We start from the raw sequence: 25,614 nt of genomic DNA, 5'->3' as shown, positions 1-25,614 counted from the left end.
AGTGGAGTTTCTACCACAGAGCAAAGTTTCGCGATTAACAGAAACAAATATGGAGCTTTCCAAATGGACGTAGTCGTTTCTTGGTAAGCTAGCAGTCCTCCTTATCTTCACCAGTACCACTTGACCTCCATTTTACCTTGTCGTGAATAATGACTGAGATTTCTGGGGAGGATATTAGATATCAGATGATTTCAGCTCTGCATTTTTTTCTTCCTCCGAATAGCAAGGGACTGCTGTGCTCTCATTAATGTCATCAGTGCTGCCTCCTGTTTGAGCCTAAACTGCTTTCCGTAGTTGAGTGGTTGGAAAGATAGGGTTTTAAGTTAGAATTGTTTGCACAGAGTGAAGGTTGCAAATACAGTTAGAATACAGTTATACAGTGCTCTATCCCCAGAGCTTTCCATCATTTCTCTTAACACAGCTTATGGTTCATGATAAAAGAAACTAACAGAGATGAACTTGGGTTAGCGTAGCCCATTTTAAATGATCCTTCTGTGTCTTTTCCAGGCTGGTAGCAGAATGGAGACTTTCCCGAAGCGCTGAGGAACAGACACAAGCTTTTTTTGAAGGCTTCAACGCAATTCTGCCACAGCAGTGTCTGCGGTACTTTGATGCTAAGGAGCTGGAGGTAGAGGATTCTTTGACTATTGCCAGATCCAGGCTGCTCCACGTAATCCTTCAATTTCAGTCAGTGTCTGAAGAGCAGAGTTCATTAAGGCTGGTGGTTCTGTTTTCAGGATGCTCACGTGAGAGAAGCCTTCTGTATCAGTGAGTATTTGGTTAGTGTGTTGTTCTTCACTTTCTTCTTTGCAACCAACTTAGACATATTTCTAACGTTAAGATTCTGCCAGCGTAATTTTTTTGGCTCATGGTGTTTTTGTAATCCTTGACAATGTGATTTGCGTGTGTTTAAAGAGTGAGCAATTGGAAAGCAAGGGAGATAAGAACCGAATATCAGTGGATGGTTAAATTACTGAGTGGACCAGGTTTTAGCTGCTTTTGTTCTCTCCAAATTATACTCTGCAGCAGAACATCGTATTTCTAGCACAGAATGGTACGGTTAGGCAATGGCAAAGTATACATTCCTAGTTTGAATGTCTGAATACAAACGTTGTCGTGACTGGATTTTCTCTTTTGTGGCCTCTCCACGTTTTCTTTGTGAGCAGATGTTGTTATTTGCTGTGGAAGTCTGAGAGTTTAATATTAAAAACGAGCAGGTGCTTTGAAGTACAGTAGTATGTACTTCATGACAGTAGTATTTAAGTACAATAGTCTTGCTGTAGAAGCAACTAGCTTGTAGTTTCCATGTTTCTGATCCATTTTCTCCCCTAGAGGTGTTCCTGTGTGGAATGCAAGAAATGGATCCGAATGACTGGCAGAGGCATACCATCTACCGGCGTTATACCAGAACCAGCAGACAGATGCTGTGGTTCTGGCAGGTTTGTAGACTTCTTCTTTTCCTCACAAGAACACAGCAACAGCTTAGTGAGCAGCAGTCAGAATTACTCAACAGATACGTAGCGTGTAAATATAAATGATAACTGCTGATCCAGCTGTCCGAGGGGTGATGGGGAAGTGAACGTCTCAATATTAAACTTAACATCAGTGTTAATTGTTATTTTTCAGTTTGTGAAAGAAATAGATAACGAGAAGAGAATGAGACTTCTACAGTTTGTTACTGGAACGTGTGGATTACCAGTGGGAGGATTTGCTGACCTCATGGGTAACGAGCCCTCTTTAATGCATTTTATGCTTGTGTTAATTCCTTTTTTCCTAATAAGGACCAAGCTGTGTGTTTAAGGGTATTTTTTCATAAATTTATATGGAATCTTTTTTCTGACTCTGGCATATTGGTAGAGCTGTGATAGAAATAGAGATACAGGGAATGTGAACACGTCTTGCATCAGTGACTCTGTAGATGGTTTGGACGTGGTCCTGGCAGGGCAGCCTGCTCTGGGTATCCCTGCTTGCTCAGAGTGGAAGGACTTGGTAAACTCCAGGGATTCCTTCCAGTACCAAACCAACGATGTGATGCAGTGGTTGAGTTTCTTTGAAAACCGCTTGATAGTTTTGCATTTCACTACGTGGATTTCTTCAGAGGGATGTAGTGAGAGACAGATGTCTTTGTGCTCTGCAAGTTGTTCTAATCTTGTTTTCGAGCCTTTCTTGCGCTGTTGTCATGTATTACCTACTGGTAGACACGGGCAGTTAGACCTAAGAATTCATTGTTTGCTTTTTGTACAGGGAGCAACGGACCCCAAAAGTTTTGCGTTGAGAAAGTTGGGAAGGAAAACTGGTTCCCTAGAAGTCACTCCTGGTAAGTACGAAGGCTCAAACTCTGCCATGGTTCTGTTCTTACGGATGGCAATCTCCTTTCAGATTGTAGGAAGTGGGTGTGATATGGAAGTGGCTGAGATTGTGTGAAAGCAAATCACTGGGTGATGGCAGTAAGCTCTGCTGAGTAATAGTTGAACTTCTGAAAAGCAGTTTTGTTGTGGAGCTGATTCCATTGTAAATGCCGTGGATTGGCACACCACTAAAAACAGCAAGTTACTTTTAGTACTGAAGGTAGTACTTTCTTCTAAAGAGTCTGGGATCGATCTTTCATGATCACCAGACCCGATCTTGGCAATGAAAACAAACAGCCGCATTCGTGCTCCCTCTTGGCTGGAGGAAATGGAGCTTCTGCTCAGTTTCTCAGTTCTGCTGGTGCTTTGTGAAGATGCTCAGATTTTAAATTTCAGATACAGAAGAGAGATAAGGTGAGAGTTGTTACTAAATACGTTGCCAGTTCTGGAAAGTTATCCCTGCTCAAGTGCTTGTTGTGCTTTAACTCTCACAGACAAATGCACGTCAAGATACAGCTGTTTTAGAGGGTACAAATGCAGTTATCCCTCTGAACAGGACAGTTCACATGCCTGTGTTCCTAGTGGATTTTTTTGGTGGTCTAAGCTGTTCTTCAATACTTCAGGTTTCTCTTTCTTTTCAGTCGCTTGCACCTTCCACCCTAGAATAATTAGGAGCAGCTGAAGGAAAAGCTGTTATTTGCAATTGAAGAAACAGAACGTTTTGGGCAGGAATAGCTGCGATTTGCACCTTGAAGAATGTGAACTCAATGTGACGTTCTTCTTCGCTTCTTCTGCTTGTTGCACACTTCCTTGTAAAGTAGACTTGATTTGGATTATTTAGCAATAGTAGCGTGTAAGTAAATGGATGTTATCCTGAGGTTTTATCCACGTAAACTCTGGATTTCTACCAAGCATTTTCAGAAACCAAAAGAGCAATCAGATATGGCGACAAAGGAATTGTGACCCGAGTAGAGATTTAATACAGCTCTGGGCTCTGCTTTGTTTTACCTTTCGTCACTTAGAATGTGTCCTTAAGGACTGAGAGATTTTTTTAAGATAGTTTTGTCTTTCCTATTCAGTAGCATATTTGGCTACTGATGTACTGGGAAGTTCAGTAGTAGCTGCAGTGCTGCAGCAACATCATCACCTCTTGACAGCAGTGTTATTAGAGCCGGCTTGTGACCGTCCTCTGCCTACTGTGAGCAAATTCATCACTTAAGGTATTCTTCTAACTCAAGTGTGGCTGGACTGTTTTTCCTTGCCTGGAGTCTGCTCACGTGCCAGTGGGACTCAGACTGCTGTTCAGGGGATGTCAAACTGTGGCACCAATCCAGGGCGTAGCTTTGCTTTGTTTTCCTCACAGTCTTGCTAATTTCAGCAAAAGAACCGTCTGCCCAAAGTTGCTGGAGATTTGCTTGTGCCCTCTGAGGAGTTCTGATCTTTTTCTGTGTAACACATCTAACTTTTCAAACTATGTTCACACTGTGGTTCTTCACTTGCTTTGCAGAAGACAAGACCACCTGGGATTGCACTGATTCAACTTAGATTCCCGTTTGCAGACTGATGTTTCCTGTCGGGACTGTTAATGGACGTTATCCTCAGTGTTATTCTTCCACGATGCTGTCAGTTTTCTCTGGAGACTTCTTTGGTGTCTCAGGAAGAGGTACAAAATAACTGGGTTTTGAAAATGATGGTACTTATCATTTTTGGTGATGAACTGATGATGCAGTATTAGCATTATCAGTTCTCGGAGGACTTGAAAGTTTGTACATGGATTCCAGACTGTTTGTGTTTATATGCTCTACTGAACAAGGCCATGAGCTTGGATAAGCAGCACTGGATGGTAAAATACTGTACTGAAATTCATTGTCGAAATGTCCTTGTATTGTAATTTCCAAGACTCAGGTAACTGTAACAATATCTCCGTAAGTCAAATACTGGCATCCTGCCGGGAGCTCCATCTTTCTTCCTCTGGGCTCAAAGTCCTCTGGGGAAATGCCACTCCTCCCCTCCCTTCTGAGAGCCACAGTGCCCAAAGAAGGCAGGCCACAGGACCAGAAGGTGAACTCTTGAACTGCCACCGCTCTGCGTGATGTTCTGATGTGGGATATCTACAAAACATCCCCAAACCACAACAGGTAGCACGGAGCTGCAGTGGGGAATGCCCTCCACACACGGCCCTGTCGGTGAACGATGCTGCAGGCACGCTCCTTGCCATCTGCACACACGTGGGCCGGCTTTGCACTGCCGGGCACATCATCTGGCCTGGGCACTGCAGGTACCCACACATGATGGGGTGCAGACACGGCAAGGCCAACCCTGGCTGATTGTGCATCTCATTCCCGCTTGGCGTGGGAAGAGGGACTTCAGTGGGACACAATTGCTCCAAAGGAGTTTGGGGGCTCGGTTACAAATGTTGCCCTGACCTGTTGGCCTTGTCTGTCACCAGTTGCAGTGGTTACAAAGCACACGGAGGATACATCGCGCTGTGTAAGCTGAATAAAACACGGGATCACACAAAGTACAAACGTCTGAGTTACAACAGCACACATCACCAACTTGTCACAGACACTAGCCCGTGGTTCTGCAGGAGTGGTGACACAAACGTTACAGACCATTACTGATGTCAACATCTTCCTTTCCCACCCTTTTCTTCCCTGCACACGAAGCAGCAAGCTGCAGGCCATCAGAGGGCTTGCAGTGACATCAGACGGTGGCTGCGGTCATCTGAAGGCTTTTCTGGTTGTCGGAGGGCTCCACTGGTTGTCAGAGATGTTCACTGACCATCAGAAGGCTTCATTGATTGAGTTGGGATGTCACCGGTCATCAGAGGGCTTCATTGGTCAGTGGAAGATGGGAGGTGTCCATGGGAGGGGATATGCAGCCCTTGTTCTGGGTGATGGGTAGGGGGTTGGGGCACTGAGGCACGCGGCCTAAAGCAGACCCAAAGGAGTGACAAGTGGCTGCAATAAGAGAGGGGCTAAAAGTAGGGTGTTGTGGTCACACTGTGTCCATGCAGAGGCGGATCAAAGGGTGAAGGCTTTGGGAGGAAATGTACGGAGGAACTGAGAGAGAGCAGAGGGAGGGTACTGGGGTTGATGGCAGCATGAGGAGCTCCATCCTTTAGGACTTTGGAGCAGATGATGAGAGAGGGAGGGGAAGCCCACAGGGGTGCAGGACATGGTGTGCATGGCATGGAGCTGGGGAGGCCTCCCAGAACTGTGAGGTGGCCAGTCCCTGCTGAGCATGAGAACAAGGACACGGACACAGAGAGTGTAGGTTTGCTGAGGGATTTCTTGATCATCAGAGGGTGTCGCTGATCATCGGGGTCTTCACTGCTCACCAGAGGGCAGCACTGGTCATCAGAGGATGTCAGAGCGCTGCACTGGCAAGGAGGAGCCTTGTCCCTGCAGGGTTTGTCCCCAAGGACTCGGGGCAGGAGAAGGACTGGCAGCAGCCAAGAGACCCGGGGCAGGACGTGGGTCCCCTGGGGACAGAAGCCACATCCCCTGTCCCACCTGCATGGTGACTCTGGGCCATCCAATAGGGCACTCTGAGCCTGCCCCATCCAGATCCGTTTCTCTGCACAGCCCCATAGAGTGCAAAGGAAGGGCTGGAAGTGACAGTGCCCAGGTCCCCCTGGAACAGGCCACGGACAGTCCCCTCCATGCCATCCATTAATTCCCAGCCCCTGATGCCCGGTCCTCAGGGCTGCGGAGACACCCAGGGTCCCCCAAGTGCCCTGTGGTGCAGGGACCCATTGTGAGCACTAGAACAACGTGGCCAAGTCACGGTCATGTCGCCTGCTCAGCCCCAACTGCCCCCCATTGCCTTCTTCCCCTTCCTGTTGCCCACCCATGGCAAGAGGGAGCCCAACAGAGGCTTTGGAACACCAGGGGTGTCCCCAAGGCCCAGGGGAACTGAGAGAACAGCAACACATTCCAGCCCCATCCTCACCCCAGGGTCATCTCTCAACTCACAGGGCCAGGAGAGGGAGAAAGCAGAGATGGGTCAGCAGTGCCAGGCGGGGCAGGCAGCAGTGCCAGCATCATAATGGGCAGCTGGCCATGATGTCACCGCGTTGCCGTGGTGGCGTTTGTGACACGGCCAACCCGAAGGGGGGTATAGGCAGAGCACGGAGGTGGGTCCTGCATCCTGAAGGAGCATCTGGTACAGAGCAGACGCATCTGAAGGATGAGCTCCAGCATGGCTGTCGCCAACAAGGAGCAACATGGGATGAGCGAGGACGGCCCCATGGTGGGCCGTGCCTCCAGACAAATACGCAGCGAGACTGAAGGTACACGGGCCCACAGCCACCACGGGAGCGGTGCTGCAGCCAGTTTTGGGATGGAGATGGCACTTTCCATCTGCCACCTCCATCCTGCCCAGCAGTGGGAGGGGTGCCGGGAAGGGGCAGATGCAGAGTGTGACCAGCTTTTCCTTTCATCTCTAGAGCGAGTTGCCGTCTGGGATGCGGTGGCCACCTTCATACACGAGCAGCTCCTGGTGCACAAGGTGCGTTTGTTGGCTGTCTGGTTCCTCCTCGCCCTGTCTGGCTCAGCCTGGACTTCCTCTGAGTCTTGCCCTGCACACACAGCAGGAAACTCACCCTGTGTTTCGCTGCTGAGCTGCGTTCGGGAGGGAGGGCGAGGGGAAGGTGCAGCCCCAATGCTGTCCCCGCTGCGCTGGCTTGTGCCTCTTGAACAGCAGGAGGGGGCTCCTGAGCTCTGTCCCCGCACAGGACCAGCTCCAGCTCTTCCTCCAGCCAGCCCTTAACTCTTCCGCCCTTTCTTCCTCCTCCACTCGCAGGGGGTCTGGATTCCCACCTTCGGCTCCTTTGACACCGTCTCCAAGGAGATCGTGACGGAGGACAGGACCGTGACTCTGTGCTGGCCCGTGTTTCACCTGGCCAGCAACCTCAGAGCTAGGCACCACCTCAAGTCCCGCAGGGAGTCCCTGCCAGGTAGGATGAGGGGGGATTAAAGCTCTGCTGGCTTTGTGGACGGGGCAAAGAGGGCCACCACATCCCATCTCAGAAGCAGACCTCCCACCAGAGGAGCCCATGCAAACGCGGGGCTGATCTGGATGATGTCCCTTAGAAGGTGGAACAGCAACCGTATCATCAACCCCGTCCCTGGTATTTTTTCAGCCCACAGGAAGCTGGAGCTCCTGAAGTGCAGTCAGGTGGCCGCAGACGCCTCTGTGAGCCGGCAGACAGCGCAGACCTGCATCCAAAGCACCGTGTCACTGCTCTCCGGCTGCCTGCAGAATGGGGAGAACGTTGCCGTTGTCCTGAAGGGCGTCGGAGTGCTCCTCATTGACGGGCTGAGCTTCGAAATGAAGTTCTATTACGACTTCCTTGAGAAGCTGTCGGGGAAAGAGAACTTCAGGAGAGCCGTCCGCAAGGTGAGCCGTAGGTTTCTCCATAGCCCGGGCAGTGCCGTGAGCCTCACTCAGCCCGCACACGGCCCACCAGGACCTGGGCAGCTGCTCGAGCCGTGCAGGTGCTGCGGTGCTGTCAGCTCTCCCTGCCTCGGGCTCCTCGTGTCCCCTGTGCCTCAGCCATGACCAGGACATCTCACAACCTCCCTGTTCCTCCCCTGCAGGCCCCCTCGCTGCTGGACATGGGGGTGTCCCGTGCAACACCGCTGGCTTCCCTGGTGTTCTCTGGCTGCCTTGTCGTATTACCCAAGTGAGTATTTTTCTGCTGCTTGATGCAGCTGCTCAGCTCTCATTCTGTAGCACTTGTGCCTTGTGTCCGTCAGTGTCCTGCCCAGCAGGACGTGCCAAACAATCACAGAACAATTGGATCAGGAAGGAACCCCAAAAGAGCACCCGGTCCCACTGTCCTGTGGGGAACAGGGACACCTACCTCCAAATGAGGTTGCTCTGAGCCTGGTCCAGCCAGGCCTTGAATGCCAGTCCCGACACCCAGCATCTCTCTGGGCAAGACATCCCAGTGCCTCACCACCCTCCAGCCAAAACCTTCCTCCCATCCAAAGCCAGTCTTCCCTCTTTCCGCCTGAAACTGTTTCCCCTCCTCCTATCCCAAGTGACCCTGCTAATGGCTTTAGAAAGCCTTCATGCAGCACGAAAACGTGCCTGTGAGCAGACGAGCAGAGAGAGAGCAGCAAGGATTGCTGTTGCACTGCATCACACCGCTCACTGCCTTCTCCTCGCTTACAGGTTTCAAATGGAGTTGGTACCCAAAGTGCTGCCCCTGATACACCACAAGTCCTCCGGGAGCACCTCTGGGGCACAGAAGCCAAGAAAAGATGAGACGTTGCCACCTCTTTCCAAGGGCAAGAAAGGTAAAGTGGCTTCCAGGTCCTTCCCCTTAGGTTATGGTTGGCCTGTCCAAAAGGAAGGTGCTGGGTGTGACGTACCCCCATCCCTGGCTATGGCAGGAGGATGTGGGGATCTCAGGCCCTGCTCTTCCTCAGTGGAAGGTGCTGCAGAGCTGAACTGTAGAGAGGAGGAGTGGGGACAGAGATGGATTCAGGGGGGGTTCTGGGAACAGGCCTGAGTGCTGCTTGTGAGCGAGCCAAAGGCTTGACGGCGAATCTCCTCTTCCTTCCCAACTGCAGTGAGATTTGATAGCACTCCAACCTACATCCGACGCCTGAGCTCTGCAGGTGTTGACGGAGAGCTGTTCCGAAGGATAAGGAGCAAACTGCAGAAGGAGAGCATTGCCAACAGGTGAGGATGGAGGTGTATGTATGTGCATGGGGCTGAGCCAACAGGAGCCCTTTCCCTAACACCAAAGGGTCGCTGCTTGTTAGTGGCCGCCCGAGAGTGCTGGGATGGGGACTCCAGGATCCCCCCAGCTCACAGGGCTGGCCCCTCTGCACATCTGCGGAGAGCCCCGGGGCAGCCGCTCAGCTGTCTGTGGGGAAGGCTGCATTACAGCCCAGGCTCCTGGCTCAGCCTTGAGGGATGCGGCCCCAAAGCCATCAGCCACTCATGCAGACCCCTCCCGCTGTGTCCTTTCAGACTTCTGCCACCCATCCGGGCAGTGCCTGCAGACCTGGGCCGAACAAGGTGTGTCAAGTTCCTCGGTGAAGAAGGAGGAGCAGAGCAAGCCCAGCGTGAGGGTGCGCTGCCCAAGCGGCAAGAAGCCAAGGCCTCACGCCGCCACTCGGCCTTGAAGAAGACAACAACAGCTTGCAGCCAAGAGCCGCCATCTTTCTCCAGCCTGCCCTTGCAGACCCCACGCAAACCATCCATGCTGCCATTTCTGGCCTGCGACTCGGTGGAATATCACAGGGAGAGGCTTAGGAAGATCAGGAAAGAGCGGGAGCAAGCCAAGGAAATGGCAGCAGCAACATCTGGTGGTGAGACCAGCCTGCCCGAGGAGTCCTCCCACAACAGATCTGGATTGCTGCCACCCATACGGGAAGAAGCGGGGTCTCCCACTGAAAAGATGGCAGCAGCAACATCTCGCGTCGAGCGCAGCCGGCCCGAGGAGCCATCAGTTGTCAGAGCTCAATTGCTGCCGCCCATAAACGATGCAACAGGGTCTCCCACTGAAGAGATGGCAGCAGCAGCATCTCATGGCGAGACCAGCCTACCCAAGGAGTCATCCACCATGGGAGCCAGATTGCTGCCACCCATAAGGAACGAAGCGGGGTCTCCCAGGTGTCCGGCTCCAAAGACCAAAGCCCTACCCCGCAGGAAGGGCACACCCTACCCACGTTGAAAGAGTTGACTCCCCTCCTGTTTGTAAACTCCCCTTCTGTACTAGAAGGCTGCAATGAAGTCACCCTGCAGCCTTCTCTTCTCCAGGCCACACAAGGAGATGTAGAGTGAAATGCAGAGGGGCGAAACAGCCAATAAAACCTCATCACGGGCTTTATATACCCTAATAAACCCTATCCCTTATAAACCTCAGCAATGTCTGTGCGAGCGTCATTGTGTCTTGTTAAGGCAGCTCTCGTGCTGGTGGAGGGGGAAAGAATTGCGAGAGGGCATCAGAACAACTGATGATGCTCCTCATACGGCCTGTGCTCCAGAGCTCTCGCCAGCTTTGTTGCCCTTCTTTGAACAGGTCCCAGGCCCCCAGTGTCTTTCTTGCAGTGCAGGATCCAGAACCGAACACAGAACTCGAGGTGCAGCCTCACCAGAGCTGAGTACAGGGGGACAATCACTGCACCGACCCCTGGGGAGCGCCACTTGTGACCGGTCGCCAGCTGGACTTAGCTCCATTCACCCAGAGGGAGGGCTGGAACATCTAACTTCAACAGCCACGGTGCTAACAGGGGATGTGATCAACCATCCATACTCACATCTGATCAACATGAGCTAACCATCTATCACACCGCCAGTGCAGATCTATTGCATTCCAACATATCACCAGCCCGCGAAGAGTTATCGATTGCACTGAGATCACCAGTGCCCACTCCCCTTTCTATCTCTTTGGGCTTTCTGGGCATTTTTGTTTTGTGCAGCATCGTGACAACTATGTGACTAACACAGCCAACAGAGAAGCTGAACAAGCCATTACGCCCCAGCACAGAGTGCCATGGCACACATCTGTTTACAGCAGACCAGAAGTAGCCACGTCTTACTGTGGTCTTTTACTATCCACGTGAAGAAAAAAGGAGGCAAGATGAAAACCGACATGAAAAGAAAACCCAAGAGTCCTCCCAAGCACTCCCATGGTTCAGAGCATGCTTGTGCTCTTCCTCATATTTGTAGGAGCAGGCACAGCGCTGCAGAGGGACGTGAATGTAAATGTCACGGGTGTGACTGCCAAGGTTGTGAGCTGGAAGGGTAAAATGGAGAAGAAAACCCACTCGTTTATTGTCAGAACTTGCTCCCGGTGCTAGAAACCATCTTGCCAACAGAAAGGAATGGACACCACTTTGTGGCGCGTGACACCTGACAGCGCATCTGAACTGAATAAGACGCAACGATTTTCAGTGGGATAAAAATACGCAAGAATTAAAAACTTCACAAGGAAGGAATCCAAAGAAACCCATCCATCTCCAGAGCTGAAGGAGCACATGGTTACGGTGCCGCCCCATGCAGGGAGCGTGGCAAGAGCCAAGACCAAGGTACCGGCCCCGGGGCACAAAGGATGTCAGCGGGTGCCATTTTTTATCTGGATCAATCTGCCCGTGACAGGGGTGGGGGAAGAGGGGCAGTAGGGCCGTGGGGCCCCCGACAAATGGGAAGGGAATAGGGAAAGGGGTAGGGAGATGGGAGCTGGGCACAAGGAAACAAAGAGAGCAGCAGCAACAATCTAAGGAGGAAAACTTCTTTCACTAACTGTGATCAGGGAATGCAAGGTAATCCAGGCCCCACAGGCCGGACAGCCGGCTTCTAGCCTGGCAGGGAGCCTCGGACAGGATGGGTTTTGGCCTGGCAGGGACCTCGGCCTGCAGGCTTTTGGCCTGGAAGGGCTTCCCCGGCCTGCAGGCCTTTGACCTGGCAGTGCCCCCCAGACCAGACAGCTGGCTTTTAGCCTGGCAGGGCCCCCCTAACCGGATTACCAGCTTCAGGCCTGACAAGGTAGCCCCCAACTTTGTGGCTGGCTTTTGGCCTCACAGGCCCAGCGGGTCAGTCAGCCATTTTGTTGCCAGGCAGTGAGCCCCAGGCAGGCTGGATGTTGGCCTGGTAGGAATCCCCAAGCCGGCCAGCCAGCTTTTGGCCTTGCCAGTGTTTGCTGGCCGGCGGCAGGCTCTTGGCCTGGCAGGGCTTCCATAGTCGGCCTTTGGCCTGGCAGGTGCCCTGCAACTATCTGACCAGATGGCTTTCACCCGAGGGCCTTCCTTGCCAGCTGGCTTTTGGCCTGGCTGGGACCCCATGTGCCAGCAGGCCGGCTATTGGCCTGGCAGGGCCCACTCAAGCCACCCGGCTGGCATTTGACCTGGTATGGTGCCTTGGGACAGCTGGGTTTTGGCCTAGCAGGGACCCCACAGGCCAGCCAGCTGGTTCTATCCCGGCAGGGACTCCTGGGTCTGCCAGCTGGGTTTTGGCCATGCAGGGCTTCCCTGTCTGGACGGCCAGCTTTCATCAGAGATTCCAGATCTTTCTCAAGGGCTGAGCCCAGCCTGTCTCCAGAGCCCCAAGACACAGCATCCAGGCAGCCACTTCTGGCCTGGGGCTCACTCCAACTTCTCGGACAAAGGGCACAGAAGATCAGGCCCAGAAGGGCCCGCCCAGCCAGCCTGCCGCCTTTTGGCCTGGCAGGTTTGGGGCCTGGCAGGGCTTCCCTGGCTCCGCCGGGTTTTTGTCTGGCAGGGCCCTCTGTGCCGGCTGCTTGGCTTCTGGCGTGGCAGGGCACCCCGGTTCCTGTTCAGCTTTTGGCCTGGCAGGGTTCCCCTGGGTCCCCCATTTCACAGGGCTGGCCCCTCTCCACATCAGCAGAGAGCCCCGGGGCAGCCGCTCAGCTGTCTGTGGGGAAGGCTGCATTACAGCCCAGGCTCCTGGCTCAGCCTTGAGGGATGCGGCCCCAAAGCCATCAGCCACTCAGGCGGACCCCTCCCGCTCTGTCCTTTCAGTGTTCTGCCACCCATCCGGGCAGTGCCTGCAGCCCCAGAGCAGCCGATGAGCTGCCAGCTGCAGGGCCAGGAGGGAACGGATAACCAAGAAGGGCTGGGCCGAACAAGACGGGTCAAGTTCCTCGATGAAGAAGGAGGAGCAGGGGAAGCTGAGTGTGAGGTTGCACTGCCCGAACTGCAGGAAGATGAGACCCCACGCAAACCATCCAGGCTGGCGCTTCGGGCATGTGACTCGGTGACACTTCTGAGGAAGAGGGTTGAGAAGAGCAGGGAAGAGTGGGAACAAGGCAAGGAAATGGCAGCAGCAACATCCCGTGGAGAGACCAGCCTGCCCGAGGAGTCCTGCGACAGATCTGTACTGCTGCCTCCCATAAGGGAAAAAACAGGGTCTCCCACTGAAAAGATGGCAGCAGCACCATCTCATGGTGAGCCCAGCCTGCCCAAGGAGCCCTCTGTTGTCCCATCTGGGTTGCTGCTGCCCATAAAGGGTGGAACAGGATCTCCCACCGAAGAGATGGCGGCAGCAGCATCTCGTGCTGAGTCCAGCCCACCCATGGAGTCCCCCACCATCAGATCTGGGCATGGGATGCCCAGAACAGTCAGAGCTGCACTGACGGCTGCAAAGCAGCTGCTGTGTCCCTTTTGGGTTATTGAGACCCATTTGTGACATTCTAGCTACATATCCCAGGGGTTGGCAGCAGAGGATGGTTCCCTGACGGGGAATCGAACTCGGGCTGCAGCAGTGAGAGCGCCGAATCCTAACCACTAGGCCACCAGGGATATGTATTTTTCTGGAGTATGAACCTTCTAATATTGACAGCAACATTACAAAACCATGACAGCTTCCCAGGACAGACAGAGCTCCACTGGTGGCTGCAAAACAGCTGCTGAGTCCCATTTGGGTCATTGAGACCCATTTGTGTCATTCCTGCACACCACTTCCTTGAAGAAAAGCAAAGGAACAAGGAGAGAGAGTGAGGACTCTTCCAAGACCCCTTGCCTGTTTAGGAGCTGGAAATGTTTGAGGCAAGGGATAAAGACTGTCACGGCTTAGTAATATTTCCTCTTGCTATTCTACATCACTACATCATACTTAATATATACATCTACCTACAAATAAACAATATCAAAACACAATATGCACATGGATCTGTATACATATATATACACAGAGTTACCGACTGCACTGCCCTAGCGTCAAATTCCCTTGTGGTACACATTAAACATCCCCCCCAAACACTACACTAACCCTAACCCTTGTACTGCCTTTCCAAGCCCGTGGATTGGCCCACTGCCTTTTGGCCTGGCAGGGCACCTGGCCAGCTGGATTTTGGCCTTGGAGGGCTTGTGTGCTATGGGAAAGGGAAGGGAGGAAATGGGAGGGAAGGGGAGGGAGGGAAGGGATTGGAGGTGTCCATGGGTGGGGATATGCAGCCCTTGTTCTGGGTGATGGGTAGGGGGTTGGGGCACTGAGGCACGCGGCCTAAAGCAGACCCAAAGGAGTGACAAGTGGCTGCAATAAGAGAGGGGCTAAAAGTAGGGTGTTGTGGTCACACTGTGTCCATGCAGAGGCGGATCAAAGGGTGAAGGCTTTGGGAGGAAATGTACGGAGGAACTGAGAGAGAGCAGAGGGAGGGTACTGGGGTTGATGGCAGCATGAGGAGCTCCATCCTTTAGGACTTTGGAGCAGATGATGAGAGAGGGAGGGGAAGCCCACAGGGGTGCAGGACATGGTGTGCATGGCATGGAGCTGGGGAGGCCTCCCAGAACTGTGAGGTGGCCAGTCCCTGCTGAGCATGAGAACAAGGACACGGACACAGAGAGTGTAGGTTTGCTGAGGGATTTCTTGATCATCAGAGGGTGTCGCTGATCATCGGGGTCTTCACTGCTCACCAGAGGGCAGCACTGGTCATCAGAGGATGTCAGAGCGCTGCACTGGCAAGGAGGAGCCTTGTCCCTGCAGGGTTTGTCCCCAAGGACTCGGGGCAGGAGAAGGACTGGCAGCAGCCAAGAGACCCGGGGCAGGACGTGGATCCCCTGGGGACAGAAGCCACATCCCCTGTCCCACCTGCATGGTGACTCTGGGCCATCCAATAGGGCACTCTGAGCCTGCCCCATCCAGATCCGTTTCTCTGCACAGCCCCATAGAGTGCAAAGGAAGGGCTGGAAGTGACAGTGCCCAGGTCCCCCTGGAACAGGCCACGGACAGTCCCCTCCATGCCATCCATTAATTCCCAGCCCCTGATGCCCGGTCCTCAGGGCTGCGGAGACACCCAGGGTCCCCCAAGTGCCCTGTGGTGCAGGGACCCATTGTGAGCACTAGAACAACGTGGCCAAGTCACGGTCATGTCGCCTGCTCAGCCCCAACTGCCCCCCATTGCCTTCTTCCCCTTCCTGTTGCCCACCCATGGCAAGAGGGAGCCCAACAGAGGCTTTGGAACACCAGGGGTGTCCCCAAGGCCCAGGGGAACTGAGAGAACAGCAACACATTCCAGCCCCATCCTCACCCCAGGGTCATCCCTCAACTCACAGGGCCAGGAGAGGGAGAAAGCAGAGATGGGTCAGCAGTGCCAGGCGGGGCAGGCAGCAGTGCCAGCATCATAATGGGCAGCTGGCCATGATGTCACCGCGTTGCCGTGGTGGCGTTTGTGACACGGCCAACCCGAAGGGGGGTATAGGCAGAGCACGGAGGTGGGTCCTGCATCCTGAAGGAGCATCTGGTACAGAGCAGACGCATCTGAAGGATGAGCTCCAGCATGGCTGTCGCCAACAAGGAGCAACATGGGATGAGCGAGGACGGCCCCATGGTGGGCCGTGCCTCCAGACAAATACGCAGCGAGACTGAAGGTACACGGGCCCACAGCCACCACGGGAGCGGTGCTGCAGCCAGTTTTGGGATGGAGATGGCACTTTCCATCTGCCACCTCCATCCTGCCCAGCAGTGGGAGGGGTGCCGGGAAGGGGCAGATGCAGAGTGTGACCAGCTTTTCCTTTCATCTCCAGAGCGAGTTGCCGTCTGGGATGCGGTGGCCACCTTCATACACGAGCAGCTCCTGGTGCACAAGGTGCGTTTGTTGGCTGTCTGGTTCCTCCTCGCCCTGTCTGGCTCAGCCTGGACTTCCTCTGAGTCTTGCCCTGCACACACAGCAGGAAACTCACCCTGTGTTTCGCTGCTGAGCTGCGTTCGGGAGGGAGGGCGAGGGGAAGGTGCAGCCCCAATGCTGTCCCCGCTGCGCTGGCTTGTGCCTCTTGAACAGCAGGAGGGGGCTCCTGAGCTCTGTCCCCGCACAGGACCAGCTCCAGCTCTTCCTCCAGCCAGCCCTTAACTCTTCCGCCCTTTCTTCCTCCTCCACTCGCAGGGGGTCTGGATTCCCACCTTCGGCTCCTTTGACACCGTCTCCAAGGAGATCGTGACGGAGGACAGGACCGTGACTCTGTGCTGGCCCGTGTTTCACCTGGCCAGCAACCTCAGAGCTAGGCACCACCTCAAGTCCCGCAGGGAGTCCCTGCCAGGTAGGATGAGGGGGGATTAAAGCTCTGCTGGCTTTGTGGACGGGGCAAAGAGGGCCACCACATCCCATCTCAGAAGCAGACCTCCCACCAGAGGAGCCCATGCAAACGCGGGGCTGATCTGGATGATGTCCCTTAGAAGGTGGAACAGCAACCGTATCATCAACCCCGTCCCTGGTATTTTTTCAGCCCACAGGAAGCTGGAGCTCCTGAAGTGCAGTCAGGTGGCCGCAGACGCCTCTGTGAGCCGGCAGACAGCGCAGACCTGCATCCAAAGCACCGTGTCGCTGCTCTCCGGCTGCCTGCAGAATGGGGAGAACGTTGCCGTTGTCCTGAAGGGCGTCGGAGTGCTCCTCATTGACGGGCTGAGCTTCGAAATGAAGTTCTATTACGACTTCCTTGAGAAGCTGTCGGGGAAAGAGAACTTCAGGAGAGCCGTCCGCAAGGTGAGCCGTAGGTTTCTCCATAGCCCGGGCAGTGCCGTGAGCCTCACTCAGCCCGCACACGGCCCACCAGGACCTGGGCAGCTGCTCGAGCCGTGCAGGTGCTGCGGTGCTGTCAGCTCTCCCTGCCTCGGGCTCCTCGTGTCCCCTGTGCCTCAGCCATGACCAGGACATCTCACAACCTCCCTGTTCCTCCCCTGCAGGCCCCCTCGCTGCTGGACATGGGGGTGTCCCGTGCAACACCGCTGGCTTCCCTGGTGTTCTCTGGCTGCCTTGTCGTATTACCCAAGTGAGTATTTTTCTGCTGCTTGATGCAGCTGCTCAGCTCTCATTCTGTAGCACTTGTGCCTTGTGTCCGTCAGTGTCCTGCCCAGCAGGACGTGCCAAACAATCACAGAACAATTGGATCAGGAAGGAACCCCAAAAGAGCACCCGGTCCCACTGTCCTGTGGGGAACAGGGACACCTACCTCCAAATGAGGTTGCTCTGAGCCTGGTCCAGCCAGGCCTTGAATGCCAGTCCCGACACCCAGCATCTCTCTGGGCAAGACATCCCAGTGCCTCACCACCCTCCAGCCAAAACCTTCCTCCCATCCAAAGCCAGTCTTCCCTCTTTCCGCCTGAAACTGTTTCCCCTCCTCCTATCCCAAGTGACCCTGCTAATGGCTTTAGAAAGCCTTCATGCAGCACGAAAACGTGCCTGTGAGCAGACGAGCAGAGAGAGAGCAGCAAGGATTGCTGTTGCACTGCATCACACCGCTCACTGCCTTCTCCTCGCTTACAGGTTTCAAATGGAGTTGGTACCCAAAGTGCTGCCCCTGATACACCACAAGTCCTCCGGGAGCACCTCTGGGGCACAGAAGCCAAGAAAAGATGAGACGTTGCCACCTCTTTCCAAGGGCAAGAAAGGTAAAGTGGCTTCCAGGTCCTTCCCCTTAGGTTATGGTTGGCCTGTCCAAAAGGAAGGTGCTGGGTGTGACGTACCCCCATCCCTGGCTATGGCAGGAGGATGTGGGGATCTCAGGCCCTGCTCTTCCTCAGTGGAAGGTGCTGCAGAGCTGAACTGTAGAGAGGAGGAGTGGGGACAGAGATGGATTCAGGGGGGGTTCTGGGAACAGGCCTGAGTGCTGCTTGTGAGCGAGCCAAAGGCTTGACGGCGAATCTCCTCTTCCTTCCCAACTGCAGTGAGATTTGATAGCACTCCAACATACATCCGACGCCTGAGCTCTGCAGGTGTTGACGGAGAGCTGTTCCGAAGGATAAGGAGCAAACTGCAGAAGGAGAGCATTGCCAACAGGTGAGGATGGAGGTGTATGTATGTGCATGGGGCTGAGCCAACAGGAGCCCTTTCCCTAACACCAAAGGGTCGCTGCTTGTTAGTGGCCGCCCGAGAGTGCTGGGATGGGGACACCAGGATCCCCCCAGCTCACAGGGCTGGCCCCTCTCCACATCTCCGGAGAGCCCCGGGGCAGCCGCTCAGCTGTCTGTGGGGAAGGCTGCATTACAGCCCAGGCTCCTGGCTCAGCCTTGAGGGATGCGGCCCCAAAGCCATCAGCCACTCATGCAGACCCCTCCCGCTCTGTCCTTTCAGACTTCTGCCACCCATCCGGGCAGTGCCTGCAGACCTGGGCCGAACAAGGTGCGTCAAGTTCCTCGGTGAAGAAGGAGGAGCAGAGCAAGCCCAGCGTGAGGGTGCGCTGCCCAAGCGGCAAGAAGCCAAGGCCTCACGCCTCCACTCGGCCTTGAAGAAGACAACAACAGCTTGCAGCCAAGAGCCGCCATCTTTCTCCAGCCTGTCCTTGCAGACCCCACGCAAACCATCCATGCTGGCGTTTCTGGCCTGCGACTCGGTGGAATATCACAGGGAGAGGCTTAGGAAGATCAGGAAAGAGCGGGAGCAAGCCAAGGAAATGGCAGCAGCAACATCTGGTGGTGAGACCAGCCTGCCCGAGGTGTCCTCCCACAACAGATCTGGATTGCTGCCACCCATACGGGAAGAAGCGGGGTCTCCCACTGAAAAGATGGCAGCAGCAACATCTCGTGTCGAGCCCAGCCGGCCCGAGGAGCCATCAGTTGTCAGAGCTCAATTGCTGCCGCCCATAAAGGATGCAACAGGGACTCCCACTGAAGAGATGGCAGCAGCAGCATCTCATGGCGAGACCAGCCTACCCAAGGAGTCATCCACCATGGGAGCCAGATTGCTGCCACCCATAAGGAACGAAGCGGGGTCTCCCAGGTGTCCGGCTCCAAAGACCAAAGCCCCACCCCGCAAGAAGGGCACACCCTACCCACGTTGAAAGAGTTGACTCCCCTCCTGTTTGTAAACTCCCCTTCTGTACTAGAAAGCTGCAATGAAGTCACCCTGCAGCCTTCTCTTCTCCAGGCCACACAAGGAGATGTAGAGTGAAATGCAGAGGGGCGAAACAGCCAATAAAACCTCATCACGGGCTTTATATACCCTAATAAACCCTATCCCTTATAAACCTCAGCAATGTCTGTGCGAGTGTCATTGTGTCTTGTTAAGGCAGCCCATGCAGGGAGCGTGGCAAGAGCCAAGACCAAGGTACCGGCCCCGGGGCACAAAGGATGTCAGCGGGTGCCATTTTTTATCTGGATCAATCTGCCCGTGACAGGGGTGGGGGAAGAGGGGCAGTAGGGCTGTGGGGCCCCCGACAAATGGGAAGGGAGTAGGGAAAGGGGTAGGGAGATGGGAGCTGGGCACAAGGAAACAAAGAGAGCAGCAGCAACAATCTAAGGAGGAAAACTTCTTTCACTAGCTGTGATCAGGGAATGCAAGGTAACCCAGGCCCCACAGGCCGGACAGCCGGCTTCTAGCCTGGCAGGGAGCCTCGGACAGGATGGGTTTTGGCCTGGCAGGGACCTCGGCCTGCAGGCTTTTGGCCTGGAAGGGCTTCCCCGGCCTGCAGGCCTTTGACCTGGCAGTGCCCCCCAGACCAGACAGCTGGCTTTTAGCCTGGCAGGGCCCCCCTAACCGGATTACCAGCTTCAGGCCTGACAAGGTAGCCCCCAACTTTGTGGCTGGCTTTTGGCCTCACAGGCCCAGCGGGTCAGTCAGCCATTTTGTTGCCAGGCAGTGAGCCCCAGGCAGGCTGGATGTTGGCCTGGTAGGAATCCCCAAGCCGGCCAGCCAGCTTTTGGCCTTGCCAGTGTTTGCTGGCCGGCGGCAGGCTCTTGGCCTGGCAGGGCTTCCCTAGTCGGCCTTTGGTGCCCTGCAACTATCTGACCAGATGGCTTTCACCCGAGGGCCTTCCTTGCCAGCTGGCTTTTGGCCTGGCTGGGACCCCATGTGCCAGCAGGCCGGCTATTGGCCTGGCAGGGCCCACTCAAGCCACCCGGCTGGCATTTGACCTGGTATGGTGCCTTGGGACAGCTGGGTTTTGGCCTAGCAGGGACCCCACAGGCCAGCCAGCTGGTTCTATCCCGGCAGGGACTCCTGGGTCTGCCAGCTGGGTTTTGGCCATGCAGGGCTTCCCTGTCTGGACGGCCAGCTTTCATCAGAGATTCCAGATCTTTCTCAAGGGCTGAGCCCAGCCTGTCTCCAGAGCCCCAAGACACAGCATCCAGGCAGCCACTTCTGGCCTGGGGCTCACTCCAACTTCTCGGACAAAGGGCACAGAAGATCAGGCCCAGAAGGGCCCGCCCAGCCAGCCTGCCGCCTTTTGGCCTGGCAGGTTTGGGGCCTGGCAGGGCTTCCCTGGCTCCGCCGGGTTTTTGTCTGGCAGGGCCCTCTGTGCCGGCTGCTTGGCTTCTGGCGTGGCAGGGCACCCCGGTTCCTGTTCAGCTTTTGGCCTGGCAGGGTTCCCCTGGGTCTGGCTGCCTGAGATGATCGGGCGAGCAGTGGGGGTGTGATTGCTGAATGCAAGGGGGTTATTGAATGCAAGGGCTTTCTAAGCCAGGCGAGTAACAAGCAGTCTTGTTGAGGAAGCTTGTTCCCTATGAGGTCTTCCCTCAGAGACTCTGAAGCTTTTGTTCAGAACTCAGTTGTCCGTATTTCTTGTTGGTGATGTTTCGATGCCCAGAGGTGACCTGCAGGAAAAGGCGCTGGGTGCTGAAATGGAAGCCGGGGCTTCTGTGTCCCAGGAGGCAGGCGTAGTCAGGTCCCCATTAGAGCCTGCTGTTGTTGGTGCTGAGCTCAGAAGATCCCTGAGTGTGCCGCTGCTTGCTGCGTGCGCCAGACCCAAGGTGGGATTCCCTTGTGGAAGGAGGGGGAGGGTGAAGGAGGCTGAGGACCCGTTTCTTGGGGTCTGCTCCTCTGTGCCCTCATCCTATGCAGAATGCCACTCCCAGCAGCACAGGTGCCATTTTGGAATCTTCCCCATGTCACAGCTGTCACCTTGGTTGCTGCTGCCCCACCTGGATAGCGTGGTTTTAAGTGGGAAGAAGGAGCTGGGGGCCCCAGAACCAAAGAGGAGGAGGGGTCCCGCCATGACCATCAAGTGGAGGAGGGGGAAGAGAGCCCGTTTCCATCATGCCTGGACCATCCTGGTGACCACCAACCATGTGGAGCCAATGGAGGTGGATCCACCTCCGGATGAGCCTATGGAAGTGGACCCACCTCCAGAGAAGCCCATGGATGTGGATCCGCCTGCGGACGCCTGAGCTCTGCAGGTGTTGACGGAGAGCTGTTGCGAAGGATAAGGAGCAAACTGCAGAAGGAGAGCATTGCCAACAGGTGAGGATGGAGGTGTATGTATGTGCATGGGGCTGAGCCAACAGGAGCCCTTTCCCTAACACCAAAGGGTTGCTGCTTGTTAGTGGCCGCCCGAGAGTGCTGGGATGGGGACACCAGGATCCCCCCAGCTCACAGGGCTGGCCCCTCTCCACATCTCCAGAGAGCCCCGGGGCAGCCGCTCAGCTGTCTGTGGGGAAGGCTGCATTACAGCCCAGGCTCCTGGCTCAGCCTTGAGGGATGCGGCCCCAAAGCCATCAGCCACTCATGCAGACCCCTCCCGCTCTGTCCTTTCAGACTTCTGCCACCCATCCGGGCAGTGCCTGCAGACCTGGGCCGAACAAGGTGCGTCAAGTTCCTCGGTGAAGAAGGAGGAGCAGAGCAAGCCCAGCGTGAGGGTGCGCTGCCCAAGCGGCAAGAAGCCAAGGCCTCACGCCGCCACTCGGCCTTGAAGAAGACAACAGCTTGCAGCCAAGAGCCGCCATCTTTCTCCAGCCTGTCCTTGCAGACCCCACGCAAACCATCCATGCTGGCGTTTCTGGCCTGCGACTCGGTGGAATATCACAGGGAGAGGCTTAGGAAGATCAGGAAAGAGCGGGAGCAAGCCAAGGAAATGGCAGCAGCAACATCTGGTGGTGAGACCAGCCTGCCCGAGGTGTCCTCCCACAACAGATCTGGATTGCTGCCACCCATACGGGAAGAAGCAGGGTCTCCCACTGAAAAGATGGCAGCAGCAACATCTCGTGTCGAGCCCAGCCGGCCCAAGGAGCCATCAGTTGTCAGAGCTCAATTGCTGCCGCCCATAAAGGATGCAACAGGGACTCCCACTGAAGAGATGGCAGCAGCAGCATCTCATGGCGAGACCAGCCTACCCAAGGAGTCATCCACCATGGGAGCCAGATTGCTGCCACCCATAAGGAACGAAGCGGGGTCTCCCAGGTGTCCGGCTCCAAAGACCAAAGCCCCACCCCGCAGGAAGGGCACACCCTACCCACGTTGAAAGAGTTGACTCCCCTCCTGTTTGTAAACTCCCCTTCTGTACTAGAAAGCTGCAATGAAGTCACCCTGCAGCCTTCTCTTCTCCAGGCCACACAAGGAGATGTAGAGTGAAATGCAGAGGGGCGAAACAGCCAATAAAACCTCATCACGGGCTTTATATACCCTAATAAACCCTATCCCTTATAAACCTCAGCAATGTCTGTGCGAGTGTCATTGTGTCTTGTTAAGGCAGCCCATGCAGGGAGCGTGGCAAGAGCCAAGACCAAGGTACCGGCCCCGGGGCACAAAGGATGTCAGCGGGTGCCATTTTTTATCTGGATCAATCTGCCCGTGACAGGGGTGGGGGAAGAGGGGCAGTAGGGCTGTGGGGCCCCCGACAAATGGGAAGGGAGTAGGGAAAGGGGTAGGGAGATGGGAGCTGGGCACAAGGAAACAAAGAGAGCAGCAGCAACAATCTAAGGAGGAAAACTTCTTTCACTAGCTGTGATCAGGGAATGCAAGGTAACCCAGGCCCCACAGGCCGGACAGCCGGCTTCTAGCCTGGCAGGGAGCCTCGGACAGGATGGGTTTTGGCCTGGCAGGGACCTCGGCCTGCAGGCTTTTGGCCTGGAAGGGCTTCCCCGGCCTGCAGGCCTTTGACCTGGCAGTGCCCCCCAGACCAGACAGCTGGCTTTTAGCCTGGCAGGGCCCCCCTAACCGGATTACCAGCTTCAGGCCTGACAAGGTAGCCCCCAACTTTGTGGCTGGCTTTTGGCCTCACAGGCCCAGCGGGTCAGTCAGCCATTTTGTTGCCAGGCAGTGAGCCCCAGGCAGGCTGGATGTTGGCCTGGTAGGAATCCCCAAGCCGGCCAGCCAGCTTTTGGCCTTGCCAGTGTTTGCTAGCCGGCGGCAGGCTCTTGGCCTGGCAGGGCTTCCCTAGTCGGCCTTTGGTGCCCTGCAACTATCTGACCAGATGGCTTTCACCCGAGGGCCTTCCTTGCCAGCTGGCTTTTGGCCTGGCTGGGACCCCATGTGCCAGCAGGCCGGCTATTGGCCTGGCAGGGCCCACTCAAGCCACCCGGCTGGCATTTGACCTGGTATGGTGCCTTGGGACAGCTGGGTTTTGGCCTAGCAGGGACCCCACAGGCCAGCCAGCTGGTTCTATCCCGGCAGGGACTCCTGGGTCTGCCAGCTGGGTTTTGGCCATGCAGGGCTTCCCTGTCTGGACGGCCAGCTTTCATCAGAGATTCCAGATCTTTCTCAAGGGCTGAGCCCAGCCTGTCTCCAGAGCCCCAAGACACAGCATCCAGGCAGCCACTTCTGGCCTGGGGCTCACTCCAACTTCTCGGACAAAGGGCACAGAAGATCAGGCCCAGAAGGGCCCGCCCAGCCAGCCTGCCGCCTTTTGGCCTGGCAGGTTTGGGGCCTGGCAGGGCTTCCCTGGCTCCGCCGGGTTTTTGTCTGGCAGGGCCCTCTGTGCCGGCTGCTTGGCTTCTGGCGTGGCAGGGCACCCCGGTTCCTGTTCAGCTTTTGGCCTGGCAGGGTTCCCCTGGGTCTGGCTGCCTGAGATGATCGGGCGAGCAGTGGGGGTGTGATTGCTGAATGCAAGGGGGTTATTGAATGCAAGGGCTTTCTAAGCCAGGCGAGTAACAAGCAGTCTTGTTGAGGAAGCTTGTTCCCTATGAGGTCTTCCCTCAGAGACTCTGAAGCTTTTGTTCAGAACTCAGTTGTCCGTATTTCTTGTTGGTGATGTTTCGATGCCCAGAGGTGACCTGCAGGAAAAGGCGCTGGGTGCTGAAATGGAAGCCGGGGCTTCTGTGTCCCAGGAGGCAGGCGTAGTCAGGTCCCCATTAGAGCCTGCTGTTGTTGGTGCTGAGCTCAGAAGATCCCTGAGTGTGCCGCTGCTTGCTGCGTGCGCCAGACCCAAGGTGGGATTCCCTTGTGGAAGGAGGGGGAGGGTGAAGGAGGCTGAGGACCCGTTTCTTGGGGTCTGCTCCTCTGTGCCCTCATCCTATGCAGAATGCCACTCCCAGCAGCACAGGTGCCATTTTGGAATCTTCCCCATGTCACAGCTGTCACCTTGGTTGCTGCTGCCCCACCTGGATAGCGTGGTTTTAAGTGGGAAGAAGGAGCTGGGGGCCCCAGAACCAAAGAGGAGGAGGGGTCCCGCCATGACCATCAAGTGGAGGAGGGGGAAGAGAGCCCGTTTCCATCATGCCTGGACCATCCTGGTGACCACCAACCATGTGGAGCCAATGGAGGTGGATCCACCTCCGGATGAGCCTATGGAAGTGGACCCACCTCCAGAGAAGCCCATGGATGTGGATCCGCCTGCGGACGCCTGAGCTCTGCAGGTGTTGACGGAGAGCTGTTGCGAAGGATAAGGAGCAAACTGCAGAAGGAGAGCATTGCCAACAGGTGAGGATGGAGGTGTATGTATGTGCATGGGGCTGAGCCAACAGGAGCCCTTTCCCTAACACCAAAGGGTTGCTGCTTGTTAGTGGCCGCCCGAGAGTGCTGGGATGGGGACACCAGGATCCCCCCAGCTCACAGGGCTGGCCCCTCTCCACATCTCCAGAGAGCCCCGGGGCAGCCGCTCAGCTGTCTGTGGGGAAGGCTGCATTACAGCCCAGGCTCCTGGCTCAGCCTTGAGGGATGCAGCCCCAAAGCCATCAGCCACTCATGCAGACCCCTCCCGCTCTGTCCTTTCAGACTTCTGCCACCCATCCGGGCAGTGCCTGCAGACCTGGGCCGAACAAGGTGCGTCAAGTTCCTCGGTGAAGAAGGAGGAGCAGAGCAAGCCCAGCGTGAGGGTGCGCTGCCCAAGCGGCAAGAAGCCAAGGCCTCACGCCGCCACTCGGCCTTGAAGAAGACAACAGCTTGCAGCCAAGAGCCGCCATCTTTCTCCAGCCTGTCCTTGCAGACCCCACGCAAACCATCCATGCTGGCGTTTCTGGCCTGCGACTCGGTGGAATATCACAGGGAGAGGCTTAGGAAGATCAGGAAAGAGCGGGAGCAAGCCAAGGAAATGGCAGCAGCAACATCTGGTGGTGAGACCAGCCTGCCCGAGGTGTCCTCCCACAACAGATCTGGATTGCTGCCACCCATACGGGAAGAAGCGGGGTCTCCCACTGAAAAGAT

The 25,614-nt window shown here is 55.7% G+C and overlaps 2 protein-coding genes across 2 annotated transcripts; both read left to right on the top strand.

Annotated features, from left to right (window-relative positions):
- The first annotated feature begins 1,656 nt into the window (after positions 1-1,656).
- On the top strand, positions 1,657-13,683 carry LOC140265308 (uncharacterized). Its single transcript, XM_072361233.1, has 10 exons — positions 1,657-1,723; positions 2,245-2,317; positions 3,856-6,645; positions 6,802-6,863; positions 7,158-7,311; positions 7,498-7,754; positions 7,955-8,040; positions 8,535-8,659; positions 8,936-9,047; positions 12,854-13,683. The coding sequence occupies exons 3-10, from the start codon at positions 6,543-6,545 to the stop codon at positions 13,518-13,520; spliced, it is 1,566 nt and encodes a 521-aa protein (XP_072217334.1). The 5' UTR covers positions 1,657-1,723; positions 2,245-2,317; positions 3,856-6,542; the 3' UTR covers positions 13,521-13,683.
- A 542-nt stretch (positions 13,684-14,225) lies between these two features.
- On the top strand, positions 14,226-18,387 carry LOC140265335 (coiled-coil domain-containing protein 81-like). The gene is made up of 4 exons (XM_072361256.1): positions 14,226-15,918; positions 16,213-16,366; positions 16,553-16,809; positions 17,010-18,387. Exons 1-4 carry the CDS (start codon positions 15,598-15,600, stop codon positions 17,097-17,099), a joined length of 822 nt encoding a protein of 273 aa, XP_072217357.1. The 5' UTR covers positions 14,226-15,597; the 3' UTR covers positions 17,100-18,387.
- Positions 18,388-25,614: the final 7,227 nt, after the last annotated feature.

This window comes from Excalfactoria chinensis, unplaced genomic scaffold (assembly GCF_039878825.1).
Source record: "Excalfactoria chinensis isolate bCotChi1 unplaced genomic scaffold, bCotChi1.hap2 Scaffold_84, whole genome shotgun sequence".
In the NCBI taxonomy this organism is placed as follows: domain Eukaryota; kingdom Metazoa; phylum Chordata; class Aves; order Galliformes; family Phasianidae; genus Excalfactoria; species Excalfactoria chinensis.
The sequence above is the reverse complement of the archived record's forward strand: the minus strand, read 5'-3'. Positions and strand labels throughout refer to the sequence as shown.